Source organism: Terrapene carolina, unplaced genomic scaffold, assembly GCF_002925995.2.
Source record: "Terrapene carolina triunguis isolate 2854851 unplaced genomic scaffold, T_m_triunguis-2.0 Scaffold172, whole genome shotgun sequence".
NCBI classification, from domain to species: domain Eukaryota; kingdom Metazoa; phylum Chordata; order Testudines; family Emydidae; genus Terrapene; species Terrapene triunguis.
Window position 1 is genome coordinate 1,775,331 of NW_020664523.1, and position 20,507 is coordinate 1,795,837.

General features: G+C 59.3%; 1 protein-coding gene across 1 annotated transcript; it reads right to left on the minus strand.

Annotated features, from left to right (window-relative positions):
• Positions 1-16,071: 16,071 nt before the first annotated feature.
• On the minus strand, positions 16,072-18,708 carry TSC22D3 (TSC22 domain family member 3). Its single transcript, XM_024199413.3, has 3 exons — positions 18,400-18,708; positions 18,238-18,289; positions 16,072-17,367 (listed from the first exon to the last, which is right to left on the minus strand). Exons 1-3 carry the CDS (start codon positions 18,603-18,605, stop codon positions 17,125-17,127), a joined length of 501 nt encoding a protein of 166 aa, XP_024055181.1. The 5' UTR covers positions 18,606-18,708; the 3' UTR covers positions 16,072-17,124.
• Between the last annotated feature and the right edge of the window lie 1,799 nt (positions 18,709-20,507).

The window sequence follows — 20,507 nt, forward strand, 5'->3', positions numbered from 1 at the left end:
CATAACCAGCAAATTACAACCTTTCTATAGACACCTTACTTGACCTCCTTTGTACAAGATTTGGTGCAACTATAGGACCTTGGTTGCAACAATGATCTATATGGTCACAGTTGATGTCAATAACGTCACAGCATGTCCCAGGTGTAACTGGCCCCCATGCAGTGTGTTGAGCTCAGGGGCGTGTCCCAGGTGTAACCGCCCCCTGCCATGTATTGATCCCATTGGGCCAGGCTGCAATGCCCGGAGTGAACCCTGCCAGGTGTATCCATGGGGCTGCATCCAGGCCCAGTCCAGGTGATGCTCAGTGCATCAGAGACTGGAGCAGAGGCAGCTCCTGCCCCTAGGAGCACCTGTCTCAGATCCACTGAGCAACTGCAATGGCAGACCAAGGCCTGGGAGCAGAGATAGGGAGTAGGGGTGTGTGTGTCTCCATTAGCCCATCCCCCAGCCCTGGCAGTGGTGCCTCCCGTTCCATCGGCACACTGGGACGTGCACTCAGCGGGTGCGTCAGGTGAGCACTGGGCCAGGCAGCTGCCTCCCATGTGTGCCCGCAGCTATGAGGGGAATCAGGGGCATATGGGGGCTGGCCCTGTGGGTCGGAACCCCTGGACAGCAGGAGATTCGGCTCTTCTCTCTAATGCCCTGAGCCAGCCCCCAGCTCTGGCTCTGGGGCATGTTTGTGTCTGGGCTGGGTCCTGTCTCGGGAGCGGAGCCAGACCGGTGTCATTCTAGATGCTGGCGTGTTGCCCCACCCTGTTAAATATCACATGTGCCAGGGGCAGGTTCAGGCCGAGTTGCTCCCTGCTCCTGCCACTGGCTGCTGCTGAACCTGCCCCCTGGTCCCGGGGATGTTCTGTAGGCTGCTGGGCCTCACAGCCTGGGGTACCTGGGTGGGGGAGGGGCTATATGCAGGGCCCTGGGATGGGCAGAACCCCTAGCATGTCCCAGCCCCTCCCTGCTGTTCTCCTGCCCATGCGGCATGATAGGGTCTGTAGCTGCTAGCCTGGCTGGGGTCCTGCTCTGGCTGCTCTGTTCACGCCCCCCTGGGCTCTCTCTCAGCATTCCTTGGGCCGCAGCCAAGTCCTGCTCAGTGCTAAGAGCCCACCCAGCTCTGCCCGTGCCCGTCCATCCTGACCCGCAGCCTCACTGCTATTCTAGCCCTGGGCTCCACCAGCTCTGCCCCTCGCTCCCGACCCACAGCCCCCCTGCTATGCCAGTCCTGGCCCCACCCCTCGCCCTACACTAGCACTTGCCCTCCCAAAGTGCCCGAGCACTGGCCCAGGGCCCTGCCCCAGCTCTGGCTGGGGGTTGGGGTGGGTGAGGGGCTGAACTTGCCTGCTGCCTGGAAGAGCTCTCAGGGCATCAGTCTCTCCCAGGAGCTCTCAGGCTGAGGGCAGAGGAACAGGCCCCTTCCCATCATGGAGCCACCCCAGAGCCAGAATCCCCGGAGCAGGGGCAGAGCTGGGTTTGGCTGGAAGCACAGCCTTCGAGACCCCTTCAAGGAAGCCATCTGGAGAGCAGGCATGGAGCTTGTGCCAGCATTCCACCCCGAATGTGCCAATTGTGTGCCAGGCATCCTGCCCGTAGCACTCCCCTAGAGGCGGCTGCATTTCACTGGTGGCAGAGGAGATGCCCTGTACATCACGGGCCTGATCCCCACTTGTCTTGACCCTTGCCCTGCCCGTGCAAGGTGGGTGTGACATGCTGGCTCTGGGGTGAGTGAGGAATGCTGGCATGGGGGCCTTGGGGGAGCACCTGCAGGGAGAACCCAGCACTTGGTGCGTTATAAAGTGGCCAGACAGGGATGGGGGATGTCTGCGCGTGTAGGGACTGGTGGGGGGGGAGGTGTCCCAGCTAACAACCTAGCTTAGCTCCTTCCAGCTCCCTCACCCATGCCCTGAGCCAGGCACTTAGCATGACTTGGAATTGAAAACACCCTCAGTGGCCCGCCCATGGGGCTGAACCAGGCAGAGCAGCCAGCGTGGAGCGCCACACGGGCTGCACCCTCATGGGGGGACATGTGCAGCCAGCAGGGAGGGTGGTTGATGTGCCAGGCACCACGCATGGTACCATGTTACGTCATGCCTGGAAAATCTCACGCCAATGCTGCGGGTACTTCTCATTTCCACAAACAAGTCACATCAGATGCAGCCGCTTAACCCCTGAGGGCCTGGACACAGCCAGGACACTGAGCAAGGGCTGGGCCCCCGGCAGGAGCTGTGCAGTGGGGCTGGGAGCGCAGCGCCAGGCTGCACTGGGTTAGGCATCCGACTTAGTTTCATTTGGCTGTCTCTGAGCTCGCTCATTTCCTGCTGCCAGCCCTGGTGGTGTTCCTGGGACTGAGCCAGCCCAGCTGCCAGCGCTAGGCTACACACAGGCAGCACCCTCATGGGGGGACATGTGCAGCCAGCAGGAGGGTCACGGGATTGCTGCGCCACGAGCCATTGGCTGGCACCAAGTCACGCCACGCCTTAAAAATAGCAACCAAGCTGCATGTACATGTGTTCTCACAAACAAGCCATTTCTGAGAATCCAGATATGGCAGATTAACCCTTCGGGGCCTGGACGCTGCCTGGGTACTGGGAGGAACAGTTGTCTGCAGCCTGGGCTGGTGAATGACACAGGGACAGCCATTAACCCTACCTAGCTTAGTGCGCCAGGACAGCTCGGTCCCTTGGTAACAGGGCAGATGTCGTTTTTGGGGGCTGCATAGACAGATGTCTCTAATGGGTCTGTGAATGGGACAGGGGTGGGGGCAAAGTCCCTGCAGGCTGGGAAAGCCGATGCCCAGAGCGCGAGCTGGGCAGTGCTGGAGAATGTTGCCCAGGCTCTGGGGATCTTGTGTTTTCTAAATCAAGCCACTTCTGAGCATCCCTGAGCCGGCAGGTTAACCCTTCGTACCCTGCTGGTATCCCAGCCTCTGCGGAGGACAGCACTAAACCACCAGAACCCAGGGTTTCCAGGGGACCTTCTGGGGAGAGGGCAGAAAGGGGGCAGGAAGATGGGCTGGGCTGGCACAGGCGGGAAGAGCCTTGCAGCACTACAGAGTCCCCCGCAGGCTGTTCTGCTGGAGCTATCCCCTGGGGTGAGCAGGTTCCCCTGCAAACCCCGCCCCCAATGCTCCTCTGAGTCCACTCAAAGACAGGTGTGATCTGGGGCAGGCTGACAGCTCTGGGGCCAGCCTGGGCAGTCTTATGGTCCATGTCGTACCATTGGCAAGCCCCTGCCCTCTCCCCCACTCACTAGGGAGTCCCCGGCCAGGCCCTCCCCCATGCCTATGCCCCACTGTGGCCCCAGGGACCCTGGGGGATGGGACCAGCATGCAGCTTCCCAAGCGGGCAGGGCAGCTAGGAAATCCCCCTGCTGGCACCTGGGGACAGCAGGTGCCCGCATGGGGCTACTGTTGGGAGGAGATGTAGGCTGCGCTGGGAGCGGCCTGCCCTGCTGGATGGGCTGGCGGTGGCCAAGGGACGGAGCCAGAGTGGCTTTTGGGGTGGCAGCCCCCCGGCGCATTTCCTCAGAGACTCAGCTAGTAGCTAGGCCCCATCTGCGTGCAGCCCAGGGCTCCCTCGCTGGGGCAGGTGGCCTGTCCCACTAGCCTGTTAGGCTGGCTCCGGCAGAGCCCCGGGTCAGACACCTCAGAGGAAGAGGTTAACCTGCCCCCAAGGCAGCCCTAGCCAGCTGACTGCACTAGGGCTATAGGAGAGCTGGGGGTTGCTAGCGTGACCCACCCCAAGAACATTCACCAAGCTAACCAGGCCTCCTGGGAGAAGCCCATTGCCGCAGCTCTAGGGCTGTGGGCTAGCACTCCATCTGTGGCAGGCAGGGCTGAGCTAGGCCCCAGATCAGTGATGTTGCCTCTGAGAGCCTGGCAGCTGCTTACCCGTCTCCTGCCACACAGTGAAGCAGCAGCCGCATTGCTGGGGCTGAGCCAGGAGCGCTGTGCAGCTGGGTAGAGCCACCAGCCACATGGGGGGACACACGCAGGCAGCATCAAGGCGGGGTCAGGCAGCATCAAGCCAGGCAGCTGGCTGGGCTCAGCTGGAAATACCAATCAGGGCGTTCCTGGGGCTGTCCTGTCCTGCCAGCACCTGCCTGGTGATGCTGCTGCCCTGTGAACACCCAGCGGGGGGGAGGGGAGGGTATGTCTGTGGATGGACAGACAGACAGCAGGGGCGACGGGGTGAGCAATGGAGGGTCGGACAATGGAGCAGGGGCGGCTCTAGACACCAGCAAAGCAAGCACGTGCTTGGGGCAGCCCATTTGCAGGGGCGGCAGCCGGGGGATCCAGCCTGGGAGCTGAGAACCAACAGGAGGCCCTGTGAGCTGTAGTTCCTTGGTTAGCTCCCTGCCTATAGAGCCAGTCCTGGAGCAGGGAAAGAACTACATTTCCCAGCATTCCCTTGGCCACTACCAACAGGAAAGAGAGGGAGGAAGTGAGGAAGCTGAGACCTCATACTGCAGCCTGCTTTGAATGGAGAGCTGCACTGTGAGTAGGGATACCATATTTTAACATTCAAAAAATAGGACACTCCACAGGGAGGGAGGGTAGCCCCACCCTGCCACCATCCACTCCCTCCGACTGCCCCCCACAGAAACCCCAACCCATCCAACCCCCCTGCTCCCTGATCACCCCCTCCTGGGACCCCTGCCCCAACTGCCCCCCAGGACCCCACCCCTATCTAAGCCCCACTGGTCCTTGTCCCCTGATTGTCTCCTCCTGGGACACCACCCCCTATCTAAGCCTCCCTTCTCCTTGTCCCCAACTGCCCCCTCATGAGATGCCCCCAACTTCCCCCCTAGGACCCCACCCCCTACCTGTCCCCTAACAAACCCCTGGGACTCCCATGCCTATCCAATTGCTGCCTGTCCCCTGACTGCCCCCCCGAACCCCTGACCCATCTAACCCCCCCTTCTCCCTGCCCCTGACAGCCCCCCCCGAACCTCCGCCCCATCCAACCCCCCCTGCTCCCTGTCCCTTGACTGCCCCCCCCGGAACCCTCTACCCCTTCTCCAACCCCCCAGCCCCCTTACCGTGTCACTCAGACCAGCGTGTCTGGCTTTGCGCAGCGCCAGACACGCTGCTGCATACATGCTGCGTGCTCCCCCGCGGAGCCACAGCGCCCCAGCACCTGCCTTCCAGATTTGAACACCTCAAAATTCAGGAGTGCTCAAGCTCAGTTTGGGCAGCTGTTACTTCATTTCTCCCAAATCAAATATACTGATCCACTGTAACTTGCTGTAGAAAAAGTAGGATAAAATTGAGCAAGAAATTCTTCCCAGTGGTTATTAGGACTGGAATTGCTATTTTCAACAGCCATTACCTTTTTGTTTGTTTGTTTGTTTGTTTGAAAGGAAGACAGTGATATTGCATTGGCAAATTCCTCATAGAAAGAAAGAGTGGAACAAAAGAATAATAAAGGCACCTCAACATTTTCTCATTGATGGAGGACAGTCTTATAATATGCATCCAGATATCCTCCAATCACACAAGCTGAAAATTGTTCCACTTTACTGCAGTTCTGTAACCATATGGGAACCAATCCTGTCTGTGTTCTGTGCACATCTAAAATTCCTGCTGAATGACCTGCCCTGGGAGCGAGTTACCAGTGACCCAGGGCGGCGGCGGAAGGAGGGTGCAGGTGGGGGGGAGGAGGGGGGGAGAGCCCAGGGCTGGGGTGGCAGGAGGTGTGTGGGGGGGGAGAGCCCAGGGCTGGGGCGGCAGGGGGGTGCAGGTCAGGGGGGGAGAACCCAGGGCTGGGGCAGCAGGGCGGTGCGGCAAGGAGCCCAGGGCTGGGACGGGGGGCAGCCAACATATTTTTTTGCTTGGGGCGGCAAAAAACCTAGAGCCGGCCCTGCAATGGAGGAGTGTGGATGGACAGACGGACAGTGAGTGTGTGTGTGTGTGTGGATGGACAGAGTTTGTGTGTGTGTGTGTATGAACAGACAGTGTGGATGTGTATGGATGGACAGACAGTGGGTGTGTGTGTAGATGGACAGATGGACAGTGTGGGTATGGATGGCCAGGTGGACTGTGGGGGGGTGTGGATGGACAGACAGTGGAGATGTGTATGGATGGTGTCACGAAGTCCCTGGGCGATGCTCTGGAACTGCTCCCTACGAAGCCAGTCAAGGACTCTGGTGAAGTCTCCAGGGCAAGAAGCTCACACAGCTTCCACCTTCCTGGGTCTGACCTTGGGGCATTCAGCATCCTCTGCCCCGCCGTGCGCTTCCCACAGCGAGTCCACCCAGGCGGGGTCCTGGGGAAGCCAGAAGGTCCTGCACCCCAACTTCGTAGTCAGACGTGACTCTTAGCCAGCCAGTAAAACAGAGGTTTATTAGATGACAGGAACACGGTCTAAAACAGAGCTTGTAGGTACAGAGAACAGGACCACTCAGCCGGGTCCATTTTGGGAGGCAGTGAGCCAGACACCCACATCTGCACTCACTCCACGTCCCCAGCCAGCTCCAAACTGACTCACCCTCCAGCCCCTCCTCCTCTGTGCTTTTTCCTTTCCCGGGCCAGAAGGTCACCTGATTCCTTTGTTCTCCAACATCTTTAGCTATCACCTTGCAGGGGGGAAGGGCCCTGGCCATTAGTTGCCAGGAGACAGTGTCGGCCATTTATGCACACTGGCCTTTATCCCACCACCTAGAGACTTAAGAAATGCATAGGGGAAACTGAGGCACCCCTACAATATTCAGAGGAAACATTAAGAACTGTCCCACTTCGTCACATCTCTCCCCCCTTTGAGACCGAACTGAGCAAGGTCATTTTAGCCGGTGACCTGGGGAAGTTCGAACCCACCAACATTCCCATGGATGCCCCATCATCTCTCCCATTCCTTGGTGGGAGTTACACCAGGACATTCCAGTTTCACGCCCTCCCGTAGGTCTGTTGTGCTTGATGGCGCTTGCAGGCTGTATGTGGGAAGATTTATGCGTCCTGTACCCTTTTGTCACCCCAAAACCCATGGGGTTTAAACTGGTATTGGATCTTTTCCCAGCGCTCCAGTTTGGAGGGCTGCAATTCGGGCTCTCTTGGTTGAGAGCCCCCATCTTGACCTTGGCCACCCGCTGACCATGTGTTTCTATCACCCGCAGCTCGGCCTCAGCCCCTTGCATTTGATGCCGCCATGTTGGAGGAGAGTGGTCAGTATACACAGTAAAGCGCCGCCCAAATAGATACAGCTGCAGCTTTCTAAGGGTCTGCACCATGGACAGTATTTCTTCTCTGAAGCCGCATAGTTCTGCTCCCGGGGCAGCAGTTTCTTGCTCAGGTACCCGATGGGGTGTCTCCCCCGCTTAGCATCGGCTTGCATCAGCACTGTGCCCAGCCCTGCGTCTGAGGCGTCGGTGAACACTGCAAAGGGCTTGGCAAAGTCTGGGTTTACCAGATATACCAGGCCCTGGATTAGAGCCTCCTTAAGTATACAGAGAGCCCTCTGGCACTGCTCGGTCCAGTCCACCTCGTCTGGCTTACCCTTCTCACATAGCTCAGGGATAGGGGCAGCTAGGAGGCTAACGTGGGGTACAAACCTCCAGTAGCACCCCACCATCCTGATAAAGGCCTGGACTTGTTTCTTGGTCTGGGGAATGGGCCAATCTCTGATCATCCCCACCTTGCATTTTTCGGCTTTTACCGTCAGTCCTGCCTCCTTGAGGCAGCCCAGCCCCCTCTTCACCTGGGACACGTGTTCCTCCCAGGTCTGGCTAAAGACACACATCATCGATGTACGCCAGGGCCACGTTCTCCATCCCCCTCAGCTTGTCTAGAATCTCCCCAGGCCTAGGCATGGGGTAGGCATCGGACACGGTGATGGCTTTAAGCTTCCGATAGTCCCCACCGAACCAGATCATCCTGTCTTCCTTGGGGACCAGCCCCTCGGGTGAGGCCCATGGGCTGTTGAACGGCTGGATCACGGCTAAATCCAGCATGTCCTTGACCTCTCTCTCCAGGTTCTGGGCTGCTTCCCCAGTGACTCTGAACAGGGAACACCTGATGAGGAGATTGGCTCCCACCTCAGGGAAGAGATCCACCAGGGGATCTTCCCCCTTCTCCTCCCAATCCTCCCTTTCCAGGTCCGGGGGTCCCCTCACTCTCCTTCCATACAGCAGCTCGAAAGGGAAGAACCCTGTGGATTCCTGGGGCACCACCAGCTGCCTCCCGATTCCCCACAGTTCTACTTCCCCTTGGGGAGCCAATTCCCAGTACAAGAATTCCTTCTCCCACAGGACTCTGTTCCTGCAGCCTTCCCTAAGGGGGTTTGCAGCGCTGTGGCCACTGGCCAGCAAGTTCCCTCAGTAGCTCCAAGGAGGGATTCCTCTGCAGCTTGGTCTGGAATTCAGCTGCTGGGGAAGGGAGTGGGACCTGTTCCCTCTCACTGGCTGGACCTGGGGCAGGGCCGGCTTTAGGAAGTGCGGGGCCCGATTCAAACAGTTTCGACAGGGCCCCGGCAGGGATGACTAAAAAAAAAACACGTAAAAAAACACGTGGGGCTTGTACTCACTGGGCGGCGCTCCTAGTCTTCGGCGGTGGGTCCTTCACTTGCTCCGGGTCTTCGGCAGCACTGAAGGACCTGCTGCCGAAGTGCTGCCGAAGACCCGGAGCGAGTGAAGGACTCGCCGCCGAAGTGCCGCCGAAGACCCGGAGCGCCGCCGGGTGAGTAAAAATTAAAAAGGAGCCTCTAGCCAGGGAAGGGATTCTTGGCCACTTGCCCCCACCCCGGCAGCCCTGCCACTGGGCACGGGGCCCTCTTAGGCGGGGGGCCTGATTCGGGGGAATTGGTGGAATTGGCCTAAAGCCAGCCCTGGGTGGGGTCACAGCCCTGCTGAGCCCTGTCCCTGGTAGCTCCCTTCCTGCCGTGGGATCACTTCCCAGCAGCACGTTTGGACCAGGCAAACCTGGTTGGCAGCCAACCTGCCCTGCCTGTGTGTCCCGCCACTCAGCTGGGGTCTCAGCTCCCACCATGCTCAGCACTGCCCTTGCTGTCCCAGTGAGGGCAGGCAGCGAGCTCTCTGCTCTCCTTACAGCACTAGAGCCATCGTGAGCCCCCTCTCCGGTGTGCAGAGGGGCAGGGAGCATCTCTCTGCCTACCTGTAACCAGACCCCACTCAGCCCCAGGGGTCTGGTTACAGGTAGGCAGGTATTCTGAGCCTAGAAGCTCCTCCCCCCTGCCAGCCAGGTCGTTTGCATTTTCACTGACCATTTCCATCTTAGCCAATTGGTTCCCTGGATTCAAATTTAAATCCTCAGCCGTTACAGGAGCAGGGCCTGGATCCTGTCCCAAAGAGACACAGTCATCCCCCAACCCCCAAAAGGCTCACAGCTGATATCCTGGAGAGCCCCAACTACCAGCCAGCCCGACCCCTCCTGTGTCTGCACAGGGATCCGGGCCATAGGCAGGGTGAATGGTTCCATCCCGGGGACCTTCACCCAGGTCACCCAGCCCCTCAGCATCTGAGGCTGCACCACCCGGGGCCCAACAACAGTTCTCTCTGTCCTAGGGTCTCGCCACCCCAGGCAGGTCTCCCCATTGACCACCAGCTTCCGCTACCACTGGAGGTCCGAGGGGCCTGAGCCCAGGAGACTCCACGCAGACATATAGGCCGGGGCCAGGAGTGGGAGCCTGTCCACCACCCCACTCATCTGGCTGACAGCGTCTATTGCCTTGGGTCCCAGCAAGGGAGCTAGATACCAGGGCTTTTCCGCAGGGTCCCACTGGTTCAAATTGCCAGCCTGCTTGAAGGCAGTGTGGTGGGCATCCACATTCCCCCCTCCCCCTCCTTAACCAGGGGCAGCAATTTAGTATTGAGGTTCCCTGCGGAACTGGCAGCCCGGGGTCTATCCCCACTCACCCCTGGGAAATCCCCTATGCCTCTCCACTCCACCATCGCCAGTCCATGCTGCTGCTGCTTCTCCTGCAGCGCTTTCCTGGGCTCTTGCTGTCTCTCACGGTTCTCTCGCTCTCTCAGACTCAGCTCCAATCCTATCCGTCTCCGATCCCCTGATGGGGAACCCGATCATGAAGACCCCGATCTGGTTGGGGACCAGACTCTTGGGGATGCCTAGCTACAGCTGCTCCCAGATCCTCTTGTAGCCCCATCCGGGTCAGGAATCTGCTCCTTAGAGCGGTCCTCGTCCTCTAGCTGCATGATTAACTGTGCCTTGGTGAACTCCCCAATGTGTAACCCTCTCTTTTTGCACAGAATTACAATGTCCTTCTTGAGGAGATAGGCCGTCACTTCACTGTTCCCAAGTTGCTTTGGACTCACAAGCCTGTGTGCTCTTAGCTCCCCCACGGTTTCCAGGAAGACCCCTAGGGTGCCAGCCTTTCTCGAGGTCATCACCTCTTTGCCAGGGTCAAGCTGCAGACTCCTCCACCCCTGGGACCGCTCACTGCAATCCCCAGGGGAACCCTGTTACTGCAAAAGTCCTTCTCTCTCCCAGGGTCAAGCTGCAGGCTCCTCCGCCCCTGAGACTGCTCACTGCAGTCCTCAGGGGGACTCCATTACTCCAACAATCCTTCTCGCTGGTCACACATTCCCAGGGGTTAATCGCCCCCTGAAACCGTCCCTCTCAGAGCATTCAGCACGCCTGGTCCTCGTCAATTCCCCTTCATTTTACTGCTCCCCAGTCATTTACTGCAAGAAGCTCCATTCACGGGGTGCAGTACATCCCACCGCTGCCACCAGTTGTCACGGAGTCCCCGGGCGATGCTCTGGAACTGCTCCCTACAAAGCCAGTCAAGGACTCTGGTGAAGTCTCCTCTCTGTGAGCAGGCTGTCTTCCAGGCAAGAAGCTCACATGGCTTCACCTTCCTGGGTCTGACCTTGGAGCATTCAGCATCCTCTGCCCCGCCGTGCGCTTCCCACAGCGAGTCCGCCCAGGCGGGGTCCTGGGGAAGCCAGAGGGTCCTGCACCCCAACTTTGCAGTCAGATGTGACTCTTAGCCAGCCAGTAAAGTAGAGGTTTATTAGATGACAGGAACACAGTCTAAAACAGAGCTTGTAGGTACAGAGAACAGGACCCCTCAGCCAGGTCCATTTTGGGGGATAGTGAGCCAGACACCCACATCTGCACTTCACTCCACATCCCCAGCCAGCTCCAAAGTGAAACTCTCCAACCCCTCCTTTCTGGCCTTTGTCTCTTTCCTGGGCCAGGAGGTCACTTGAGCTCTTTGTTCTCCAACACCTTTAGCTATCCCCTTGCAGGGGGGAAGGGCCCCGGCCATTAGTTGCCAGGAGACAGAGTGCCGGCCATTTATGCACACTGGCCCTTTGCTCTGCAACAATCTCACCCCCTAGAGACTTAAGAAATGCATAGGGGAAACTGAGGCACCCACACAGTATTCAGAGAAAACATTAAGAACAGTCCCACTTCTTCACACCCCCTCAAAGCAATGCACCTGCATCTTAGCACGCCTCTGTGTGCACAGTGCATGTACCAGCATGCGTGTGCTGGCATCAGTGGGGGCAGGGATGCACCAGCCTGGGGGCAGCAGGCGAGAGGCTGCATTGGCATGTGGCGCCTGGGCGCTGCAGAACCATGAGCAGCAGCGGATGGAAAGTGTCCCCTCCAAAGCCGCAGCAAGCGCAGCTCCCCTCCCCCATGCCTGGGGCTGGGCCTGAGTTTGTCTGTTTACCCAGCGTTGCCCAGGGAACTGATGTTCTTGGAGCTCTGTGGCTCTTCTGCCACTTCCCCTCCTGCCGTCACTGACTCCCCAGGGCTGGCTCTGAAACCTCCCCTGGGCCAGCTGTGCTGGATGTGGCATCAGAGCCCAACAGCAACAGGAGAGGCTGCCAGGTGCCATCAGGAGCCCAGCCACCTACCAGCACCCCCAAGCCTGGGCACTGCCAGCCCCACAGGTGAATCCCCAGCCATCCTCGGAAACGTGGCCTTGGAATAGTTCCTCTGTTTAAAACAATGGATGTAATTCTAATTCCTAGTGCCCACCCACCCCTGGGCACCCCCCAGCTCTGCCAATGCCCCTCAACCCCTCTGCTATCCCTGCACTGGGCTCCACACACAGTTCTAGCCTCTGCTGATGCCCCTCAGTCCTGGCCCACAGCCCACCCCTAGTCTAGTCCTGGGCCTTGCCCAAGCTATGACTGACGCCTCCCACTCCCGCATTGTGCTGCGTTTTCGCATTAGACACTGTCTGCAAGGGACTCTCTGGGCCCACGTGCCCTTCTGCTGTATTGCACTCAGCCCTCAGGCAGTGCCCAGCGCACACAATTGGCATTCATGGGCCAAGGGCTCTACAGTTCCCTGCCATTGGACTCCTCACCTTTGGGGCATCTGTAAATTGCCTGACCCGGGGCTGGGCTGTCAGCCTCCTGCCTGAGCAGGGGTGTGCTGGCTCCTGTAGGCTGGGATGGGGTGGTGGATGATAGCACTCAAGCATGAGCAGGGAAAGGGGAACATGGGATTGTCTGGAAGGAAAAGATGCCTCTGTCCTGCAGCGTGAGTGAGGTGAAGCCCCTGCCTGTGCAGGGGAAGGGGAGCCTGCCCAGACGTGCAGGGCTGGCTGCTCATAGGGTGACCAGATAGCAAGTGTGAAAAATCGGGACAGGAGGTAGGGGATAATAGGCCCTTATATAAGACAAAACCCCAAATATCAGGACTGTCCCTATAAAATCGGGACATCTGGTCACCCTAGGTGCTCACCAGCTGCTTGGGGAGCAGCATCCCCACTGTGCTGGGTTCCCCATTTGCAGCTGCATTGTCCAGCACCTCCTGCCAGGTGCAGGGCTGAGCATGTGCTGCCTCCCAGCGCCACGCCCTTCGAGGGGCTGCAGGCCTGGAGCCAGGGCGCTGGGAAGCTGTGAGCCAGGGGAGTTTAGCTGGGGGGGGCTCAGCCTGGCTATGGGCCCTGGTGCCAGACCCAGCTGGAGCCGGGGACACTCTGAGCCATGGGAGCTGGCATGGCCTGACCCCCCTGCTGGAGCACCTGCAAACCCAGCTCCCGCAGACACAGCCTGTCTTACCCATGTGCTGAACCCAAGGGCAGGAGGGCGCATGAGCCACATGCCTGCAACTCTTCATCAGCCATTCGGTAGGGTGAGCACAACCAGGGTTCAAGCCTTGTGGGGCATTTCAGGGGCTGTCCCCCATGGGGCTGTGACTCCCACCTGCGTTACCCCTCCTCCCGTTACAGTCATGGAGGGGACATCAGACCCAGGCAAAATCATGGCAAAGCTGATACAGGATTCAATCAAAAAAGCCTTAATGCTGGACCAGGATTTTGCGGCGAGTTGTCAAACCGACCTGCTGTCCGTCTGGGATGCATTCGGACCATGTAGCTGGACTTGACTTTTGTAACATGTTTGATTTAGTACCGCACAATGGTTGGCTTACAAAACTAGCACTGCGGGTTTGCACTAAACCCATGTGGGGTAATGATTAAGAACTGGGGACCTGACAGATCTCACCACGTAATTCTCATTGCAGAACCATCACAAACTGCTGTGTTGAAGTGGGGCACATAGGGGTCCGTTCTGTGTTCAGTGCCAACATGGACCATTTGCAGCTGACACAAAGCTGGGCAGCGTGGTAACGAGCACTGAGTCGTATAACACATGCAGGATCACTGGGCAGCTGGGCCCAGTCAAACAAAATGCAATGCCAGGTCATGCACCGAGGAGCGCAGGCTGCACCCTCAGGCTGGGGGCAAGGAGAGCAGTGACTGGGAAGGATTTAGGGGGCCTAGTGGACAAGCACCTGCACACAAGCTCCAAATGCGACGCCGTGGCAGGAAAAGGGCTCAAGGGCCCATTGGCTGAGGGCCCAGGGGAGTAGCCCAAGCGTAGGCGTTGGGAGGTGACCTCCTGGGGAGCAGCAGAGCACCCCCTTGTTCTCTCTGCTTGCCATTCCCTGGGGAGCTCACCCCCTACCCCAGCCCAGCCTCACCACCCCACGCCTTGCCTCTTTCCATGACCCATCGCTCCAGGTGTCCCCACAGCCCAGCCCCACTGAGCACAGAGGAGGCCATGCCTGCATTTGTTACCCTGGAGCCGCTCTCCTGAAGGTGCCCAAAGCAGTCCCTCCAGCCATGCAGGGACGGCTGCCACCGGCCACACAGACAGCTGCAGCCTCTGGGCACCATATGTGGCTGCAGCCTGGCAGGTCCCCGTGTGCATGGCATGGGGGGCTTGGCTCAGCATGGGCGGGGATAAAGTGCAGACAGGGGCAACTGGGTGACAGCCTGGCAGGATACTGCAGCCCAGTCCTGCCCTGGAGTGATGCCAGTGGGTAGTCCCAGGCCCCTAAGCAGGAGTGACAGTGGGTGGGGATGGGATTGAACAGACCTGGCTAGGCAGAGCCGTCTTGCGCCCTGAAGCTGAGAACAGCTGTGGGGGAAGGTGGCTGGGCTGGAGAGCCCCTTTCTGGGCAGCTCCCTGGGCAGCGTGGTAGGTGCCAGCTGGGCATGGGCTGGGAAGCTGGGCAGCGGGTGGAGGAGGAGGGGTGGGCACCACACTGCTAAGCCAGCCTCCTGCAGGACCTGGGGCACTGTCACCCCAGATAGGTCAGAGGCTGCACTGGAGGCTGGGGTGCTGGGAACAGAGGCAGAGGAGTCAGTGTCTCTGCCACGTACCCTTCCCCCGCTGGGGACCAACAGAAAGGGGTGCTTTGCCCGTTGTGGGGTGGTCTCTGGAAATGGCAAAGCTCTGGCTGCTCATTTGGCCCCCCAGGGGCCAGGACAGGGTTGTTCCCTTGAGGATGGAATCCCTGAGAGCTTGCCCCAGGGGGCACCTCCCAATCAGCTTGAGTCTCTCTGCATCCTGATCCCTGCACCCCCTGGTACCCCCAGATTGCTGCCCTCTCTGGGCTCCTGGCTCCAGCCAGGGACAGTCCAGCCCTTTCCAACCTGCTCACAACGGTCTTTTTGCTTTCTTCCCAGCGGGGCCCAGCCTGGTGTGGCTCCCCCAGGTTCGTCCCAGCAGCATCCGCTGACACTCACGGCTAGAGGAGCGTCGGTGAGGGATGATATGGGGATGTTCTTCACCTCAGGAGCTGTGACCCTCTCATTGTGCCCTCATACAGCGCTCCTCTCCTCTCACTGACGCCAACTCCATGCAGCACCCACAGCCCAGCCCAACAGCTTGGGAGAGGGCCGCTGCTCCTCTGGCATGTGACTGCACCGTCTGAAAGATCTTCCTCCAGGGGCACCAGTCCCCTTCTGTGGGCTCGAAAATCCCCCTCAGACTGGATTTGAGCTATTTGGGAGCCCAGGCCTGGGACAGCACGGGGCTGAGAGGCACCGTCAAAGCTGTGTGGGACCCTAGGGCTAGGACACTAGGGGGCTGCAGGTCAGGATTGGGGGGCACCAGCAGAGCTATGAATGAGGACTCCAATGCACCTCTCTCACTTTCAATCCCTTTCCCGGCCCCCGCATCTCCCTTTTGTAACAGCCCAGCACCCAATGCCCCTGCACACCTGCCCCCCTCCCCCACCGCCGCATACTCCAGGCCCCCTTGGCTCGAGCAGTTGTGCTGCCAGCGCTCACCCCTGCTCTCATCTTGCAGGCTGCAGTGGGGATAGGCCCCCCAAGGGTCCAAGCCTCAGCCCATTAGACTGAAATGCAAAGGGGACTGGGATCACTGACTCCTCCATTCACACACCCCCTCCCCGACTCAGGGGCTTCACATTGGAAGCCAGCAGCATCCAGCACGAAAGGGAGCTTCCAGAGTGACCAGTTGAAGGCACTGCATCCCAGCACAGCATGCTGCATCTCACTGGAGAGCAGCATAGGAATGTGTGGGTGTGGGCAGGGGGAGCTCCCTGACAGAACCACACCACAGATGTCACCAGTTGGCCTCTCTCTGGTCACTGCACACAGGGGCTGGAGAGTCCCTCCCTGCGCAGCCTGAACCTCAGCCCACATCCCACCAAAGCTTTTGGAGTTTGCCCCGCCCCCCCATCCCCAAGCACCTATCCTCTCCCCTCCCCCAGCCCCCCTCACAGGCACAGATCCTCTCCCATCAACACCATCCCACCCACTACCCAGCCCCTCCCCCCCACACTGCCCCTCTCGCCCCTCCCCCATTACAAAGACACACCTCTCTGAGTCTATATCAAAAGTAGAGTTTATTGCCATTTCTAGCTAGATTCACACAGTCACATTAATGCTCTGACAGTCCAATGTCGAGAGCGATGCCCAGTCTGCTCCGCGAGAGCTCTGTCGAGGGGGGGGGGGGAGAGACGCTCACGGAGCAAATAACCTCGGCTCTCACCCCCGAGGGGCCGTGCCGCCCCGTCCACGGCAGGTGGGTCTCATTAGCATGTTTCATTATAAAATCTCTGCTGTAGGTATCCTGTGGCCCTGCGCTGGGCAGGCCGGAGGAGGGGGAATCTCCCTCCCGGGGGGGTCTGTACACAGACCGAGCTATGTATAAAAATCTATCCCACAGCAAGAGAGCTCCAGTCACCCATTTCCAAACAGCATCCAAGCATCCCGCCTCCACGCTCGGCTGGAATCCCCAGCTGGCCCCAGGCATACAGCTATGGGCAGCAGCATCCATAGAACCCCGCCAAGAGCCCCAGGCTTCGGTAGCCATCCCCAGCACTGGTTGCGTGTATACGTTCCTTAGATGCAGCTAAGGATATAAAGATCCCTGCACTAACGAAACAAAGCTTTCCTTGTAATCCCCAACCTGTGGTGTGCACAAGCCATGCACTGTCCACAGCCGCCAACACAAAGGTGCTGACAGGGTCAGTTTTTGGTTCCTGCCCCAGGCCCATTCCAGGGTGGCAGGAGGGGCAGATTGTATCTCTCTTCAACAACAACTGGCTTCCTCCAAGGATCAGTCTTTGTCAAGTGCAGCAGGAGCCCAGCTGAACGGTGCAGCGAGGGCACATGACCGGTTGTGCAGCCCCTGCACTCTCAAGGACATGCAAAGAGAACCCTGCTGGGGGTCGTCTGGCTGTGCAGTGTCCTAACATGACACCTCGCTCCTTCAGAGCCAGTCAATGTCCCAGCAGCTGGGGCAGCGCCCCTGGCACATCTCGTAGCTCTCGCTAGCTTGGGAAGTTCTCCACATGAGATGAGGGAGGAAACAACTTTTAAGGAGATTAAGTAGAAAGAGTTCAGTGGCTCTGCCCACTCCAAGGACAGAGCCACCTTACACCGCAGAGCCCCTGGTGTGCTGGGCCGGGGCAGCCGCCCCGCCCTGCTCCTCTGCAGATAGCACCTCTGCAGGCAGCCGGGACTGGAATTTCTCCAGCTGCTCAGGGCTGGCCAGGGTTTTCAAGAGGCTGTTCTCTCGCTCCAGCTGGGAGTTCTTCTCCACCAGTTCTTTGATCTGCTCTTTGAGGATCTCCACCTCCTCCCGCACAGCATACATCAGGTGGTTTTTCACTAGATCCTACAAGAAATGAACCAAGGCATGCTGTTACCAAACCATTCTGCCACAACTCCCAGGCTCAGCTATGGACCCAAGCTGCAGCCCACGACCAGCTGGGCTCTGTACTGCCGTCATCAATGCTCAGAGCTAGCCTGAGCTCCCAGCAGCTGAATCCAGCTGTCTGGCTGAAGCAGGGGCAGTGGTTGTGGGGCTCTGGCTAAAGGGCTCTCATGTACAGGATGCAGGGGATGCTATTAGCACAGTTTAGCAAGGGGCACATCTGCCAGGGACACTGCAAACCGGTCACCATGCAGAGCCCATACTGTACAGCAGATTTGTAACAACCCCCTGGTGCCGTTTTGCAGGTCTCTGAGCCCAGCTCTCTGCTCTTCCCAGCAGGACTCAGCAGCCACACCTGGGCTCCGATCTACCACCAAGCACCCTCCCTCTAACCCAGGGCGAGATCACTGCGCTCTTTCCCCTACAAGAGGAAAAACAATTTTGAAGTTTGATGTGCCACAGCCCTTGGCATGGCTGAAGTGAAGCCTTGAAGCCGCGCTGGGAGAAGAACTTTGTTGCTTTCCCAGGAGGGCCCCTGCCAGCTCCCAAGCGAGGGGTGTGAGTCCCAGGCACTCTAGGGGCAAGGGGGGTGCTGTGTCCTGCTTCTCTGGCTGCAGGGCGCGGGCTTGGGGCTCCGGGACACCCGGGGGTCCCGCCTGCGCTTTGGGATCCCCCGACCCGCCCGGCCCGCTGCAGCGGTCAGTGAGCTTCGCCAGCGGAAGACGAAGACGGCGTGCGCCCCGCAGCGATGCCAGGGAAGGGGGCAGGCGCGAGGCCTATTGCATCAGCCCAGGGGGGCCCTACCCGCGGAGTGACTCCGCCCGTACTCACCATCGCCTGCTCGATCTTGTTGTCGATCGCCACCACGCTGGCTCCGGAGGCGCTGAAAGACACAAGAAGGCGGCGACCGGTTAGCAGCGAGCCCCGCTCAGGCCGGCTCCCCCCAGCCCGGCGCCCCCCGCGCGGAGCCCCCCAGCCCGGCCCGGGCGCTACCTGTTGTCCAGCTTGACGGAGACCACGTCCCCGCCGAGCAGCGAGGAGAAGAAGGAAATGGAGAAGTTGTGCAGCTGGTACACGGCCACCTCCATGGCGGACTGGTAGAGCTCGGTGCTCATGGCCAGGGCCGCGGCGCGCAGGGCTAGCGGGCTCTCGTCGCTCGGGATCGGCAGGGCGCGCAGTGGGCTGACGGAGCCGACCATGGGCCGGGCGCGGGACGCAGGGTAGGGGGGCGGGCAGGGACCGGACGAGCACACAACAGTCGCGGGCCGGGATCTAGCCACCAGTAGGGGCTGTCCGAGCGCCGCCGCCTTATATAGGAGGCTCCTGCTGGCGTCACATGGTGTCAGGCTGCGGCTGGGTGGGGCGAGACTGCGGCTCAGCCATGTCCCCGCCCTGAACCCTGGGGCGAGCGCAGGGAGCTCAGCGCTTTCCGTGCGCCCCCTTTGCAAACAGTGTGTCTGGAGAGGGTACGGGGGCGGGGGGGTTAATTCCGCGGTGCAGAATTTTCCCTACACACATGCCCTGGAGAGCTCCCCGCAAGGGCTTTGCTAGCAGCCTAGTTCTCTGCTGGAAGCTGGTGTGTGTAGACCCCCGGCGCTACTAACCACCCCCAGGCTTTTACCCCCAATACACAGTGTCTACACGGATGGTGAGGGTCGTTTTGCATGTTGCAAAAACATTGCGTCATTGGACGTGGAAGTGTCCGGCATTCCAATACCACCCCCCACCCCGAGATTTCTGCAGCTTGCAATATTTCAGTCAGACCCGGTTCAAGGGGCGACATGCAAAGCAAACGAAACCGGCCCCGGGCCGTCCTCTTGTTGATCGGGAAAATAAAACAGCTTTTAGCCTTTTCCCCCGGCTTGCAAGCGCTCCAAACCCGGCTGCCAAAGCGAGTGTAAAAATGTGCATGCGAAACAAAACAATTCTCGCTAATAACGCCCAAACAATGGCAGGCTCGAGGCTGCGCCCAGGAGCTACAGCACCCCAGAAGTAGGTCGCTTCTTAACAGAGTTACATAAGCTTCCACCAAAACATGTTTTGACTTTCGACTCCCAACAGCTTCCAACGGCTCCCTTCCTCGCAGGTGCAGGGCGCCCCCTGGCGGCTGGTAGCTGCATGTGCAGGCCGAAGGTGCCTAAGAGGAAGGGCCTTAGGAAGATGCTATTCCCCCAAGGGGATGCAACAAGGGTTATTGCCCCTGTGGGCAGCAGCTTTTGTGCCAGACTGCTCTGGGCTGCATAACCGGACCATAGCCTTGGTGGCCATCATGTGCGCTTGGTACAGGTGTGTTTTCCCCAGGAGTCCCCAAACTGCACACGCTAGAGGGCTGGGTGAGTACCATGACCAGATGGGTACCATGAGTGCCAGGGGAGAGATGGGGTCCCTCCTCCTGCAGAACGGGCACTTGCATCATGGCAGCGAATCATGGGCTGCATGTGTATATTGAACACGGGTGCAGGGCTACTGAACCCCGAGCCCCTCCGTCTGCAGTGTTAGAGCGGGGGGCCCGCCGGGTAGCGTGCTCTGTGCAGGTATAGTGTGTAATGTCCTGGCTTTGTGGGTCTGTGTCTGAGAGTGCGATGCTGCCATCTAGTGGGCTGGGCCCACACCCAGGATAAGAGGCCTACTACTGCTACTACCACCTATCAAGTATCAGGGGGTAGCCTCTATGCATCTGAAGAAGTGAGGTTTTTACCCACGAAAGCTTATGCCCAAATAAATCTGTTAGTCTTTAAGGTGCCACCAGACTTCTTGTTGTTTTACTACCACCTGTGTGTCAGCTGGCGTGGCTGTTGAGTGGGAGAAGCAGGGTTATGGCTCAGCGGTGTGCGTGTGCATGACATTTACACAGTCTATCAGCAGCACAGGGGCTCCTTGCACTGCAGGCCCCAATCGGAGCGCTCACTGGACACGGGGATGTTTATAATGCACACTGCATCCCAGTGTCCTTGCGGGCCCCCACCACCACCAATGCTGAGCAAGGTGCTGACTGGGCTCAGAGACGCCAAGCAAGGCGTGGTCCCTGGCCCAAGGTACTCGGCCTCTCACCAGACAGCCAGCAATTCACTGTGAGGTCCCTCGAGCTGGGCCTGCTGGCT

Coding starts and splice junctions, on each gene's coding strand:
- TSC22D3 (XM_024199413.3), bottom strand. CDS start 18,605: ATGGTCGGCTCCGTCAGCCCACTGCGCGCCCTGCCGATCCCGAGCGAC. Junction 18,290..18,399: donor TCCGTCAAGCTGGACAACAG/GTAGCGCCCGGG, acceptor TGTGTCTTTCAG/CGCCTCCGGAGCCAGCGTGG. Junction 17,368..18,237: donor ACAAGATCGAGCAGGCGATG/GTGAGTACGGGC, acceptor CATTTCTTGTAG/GATCTAGTGAAAAACCACCT.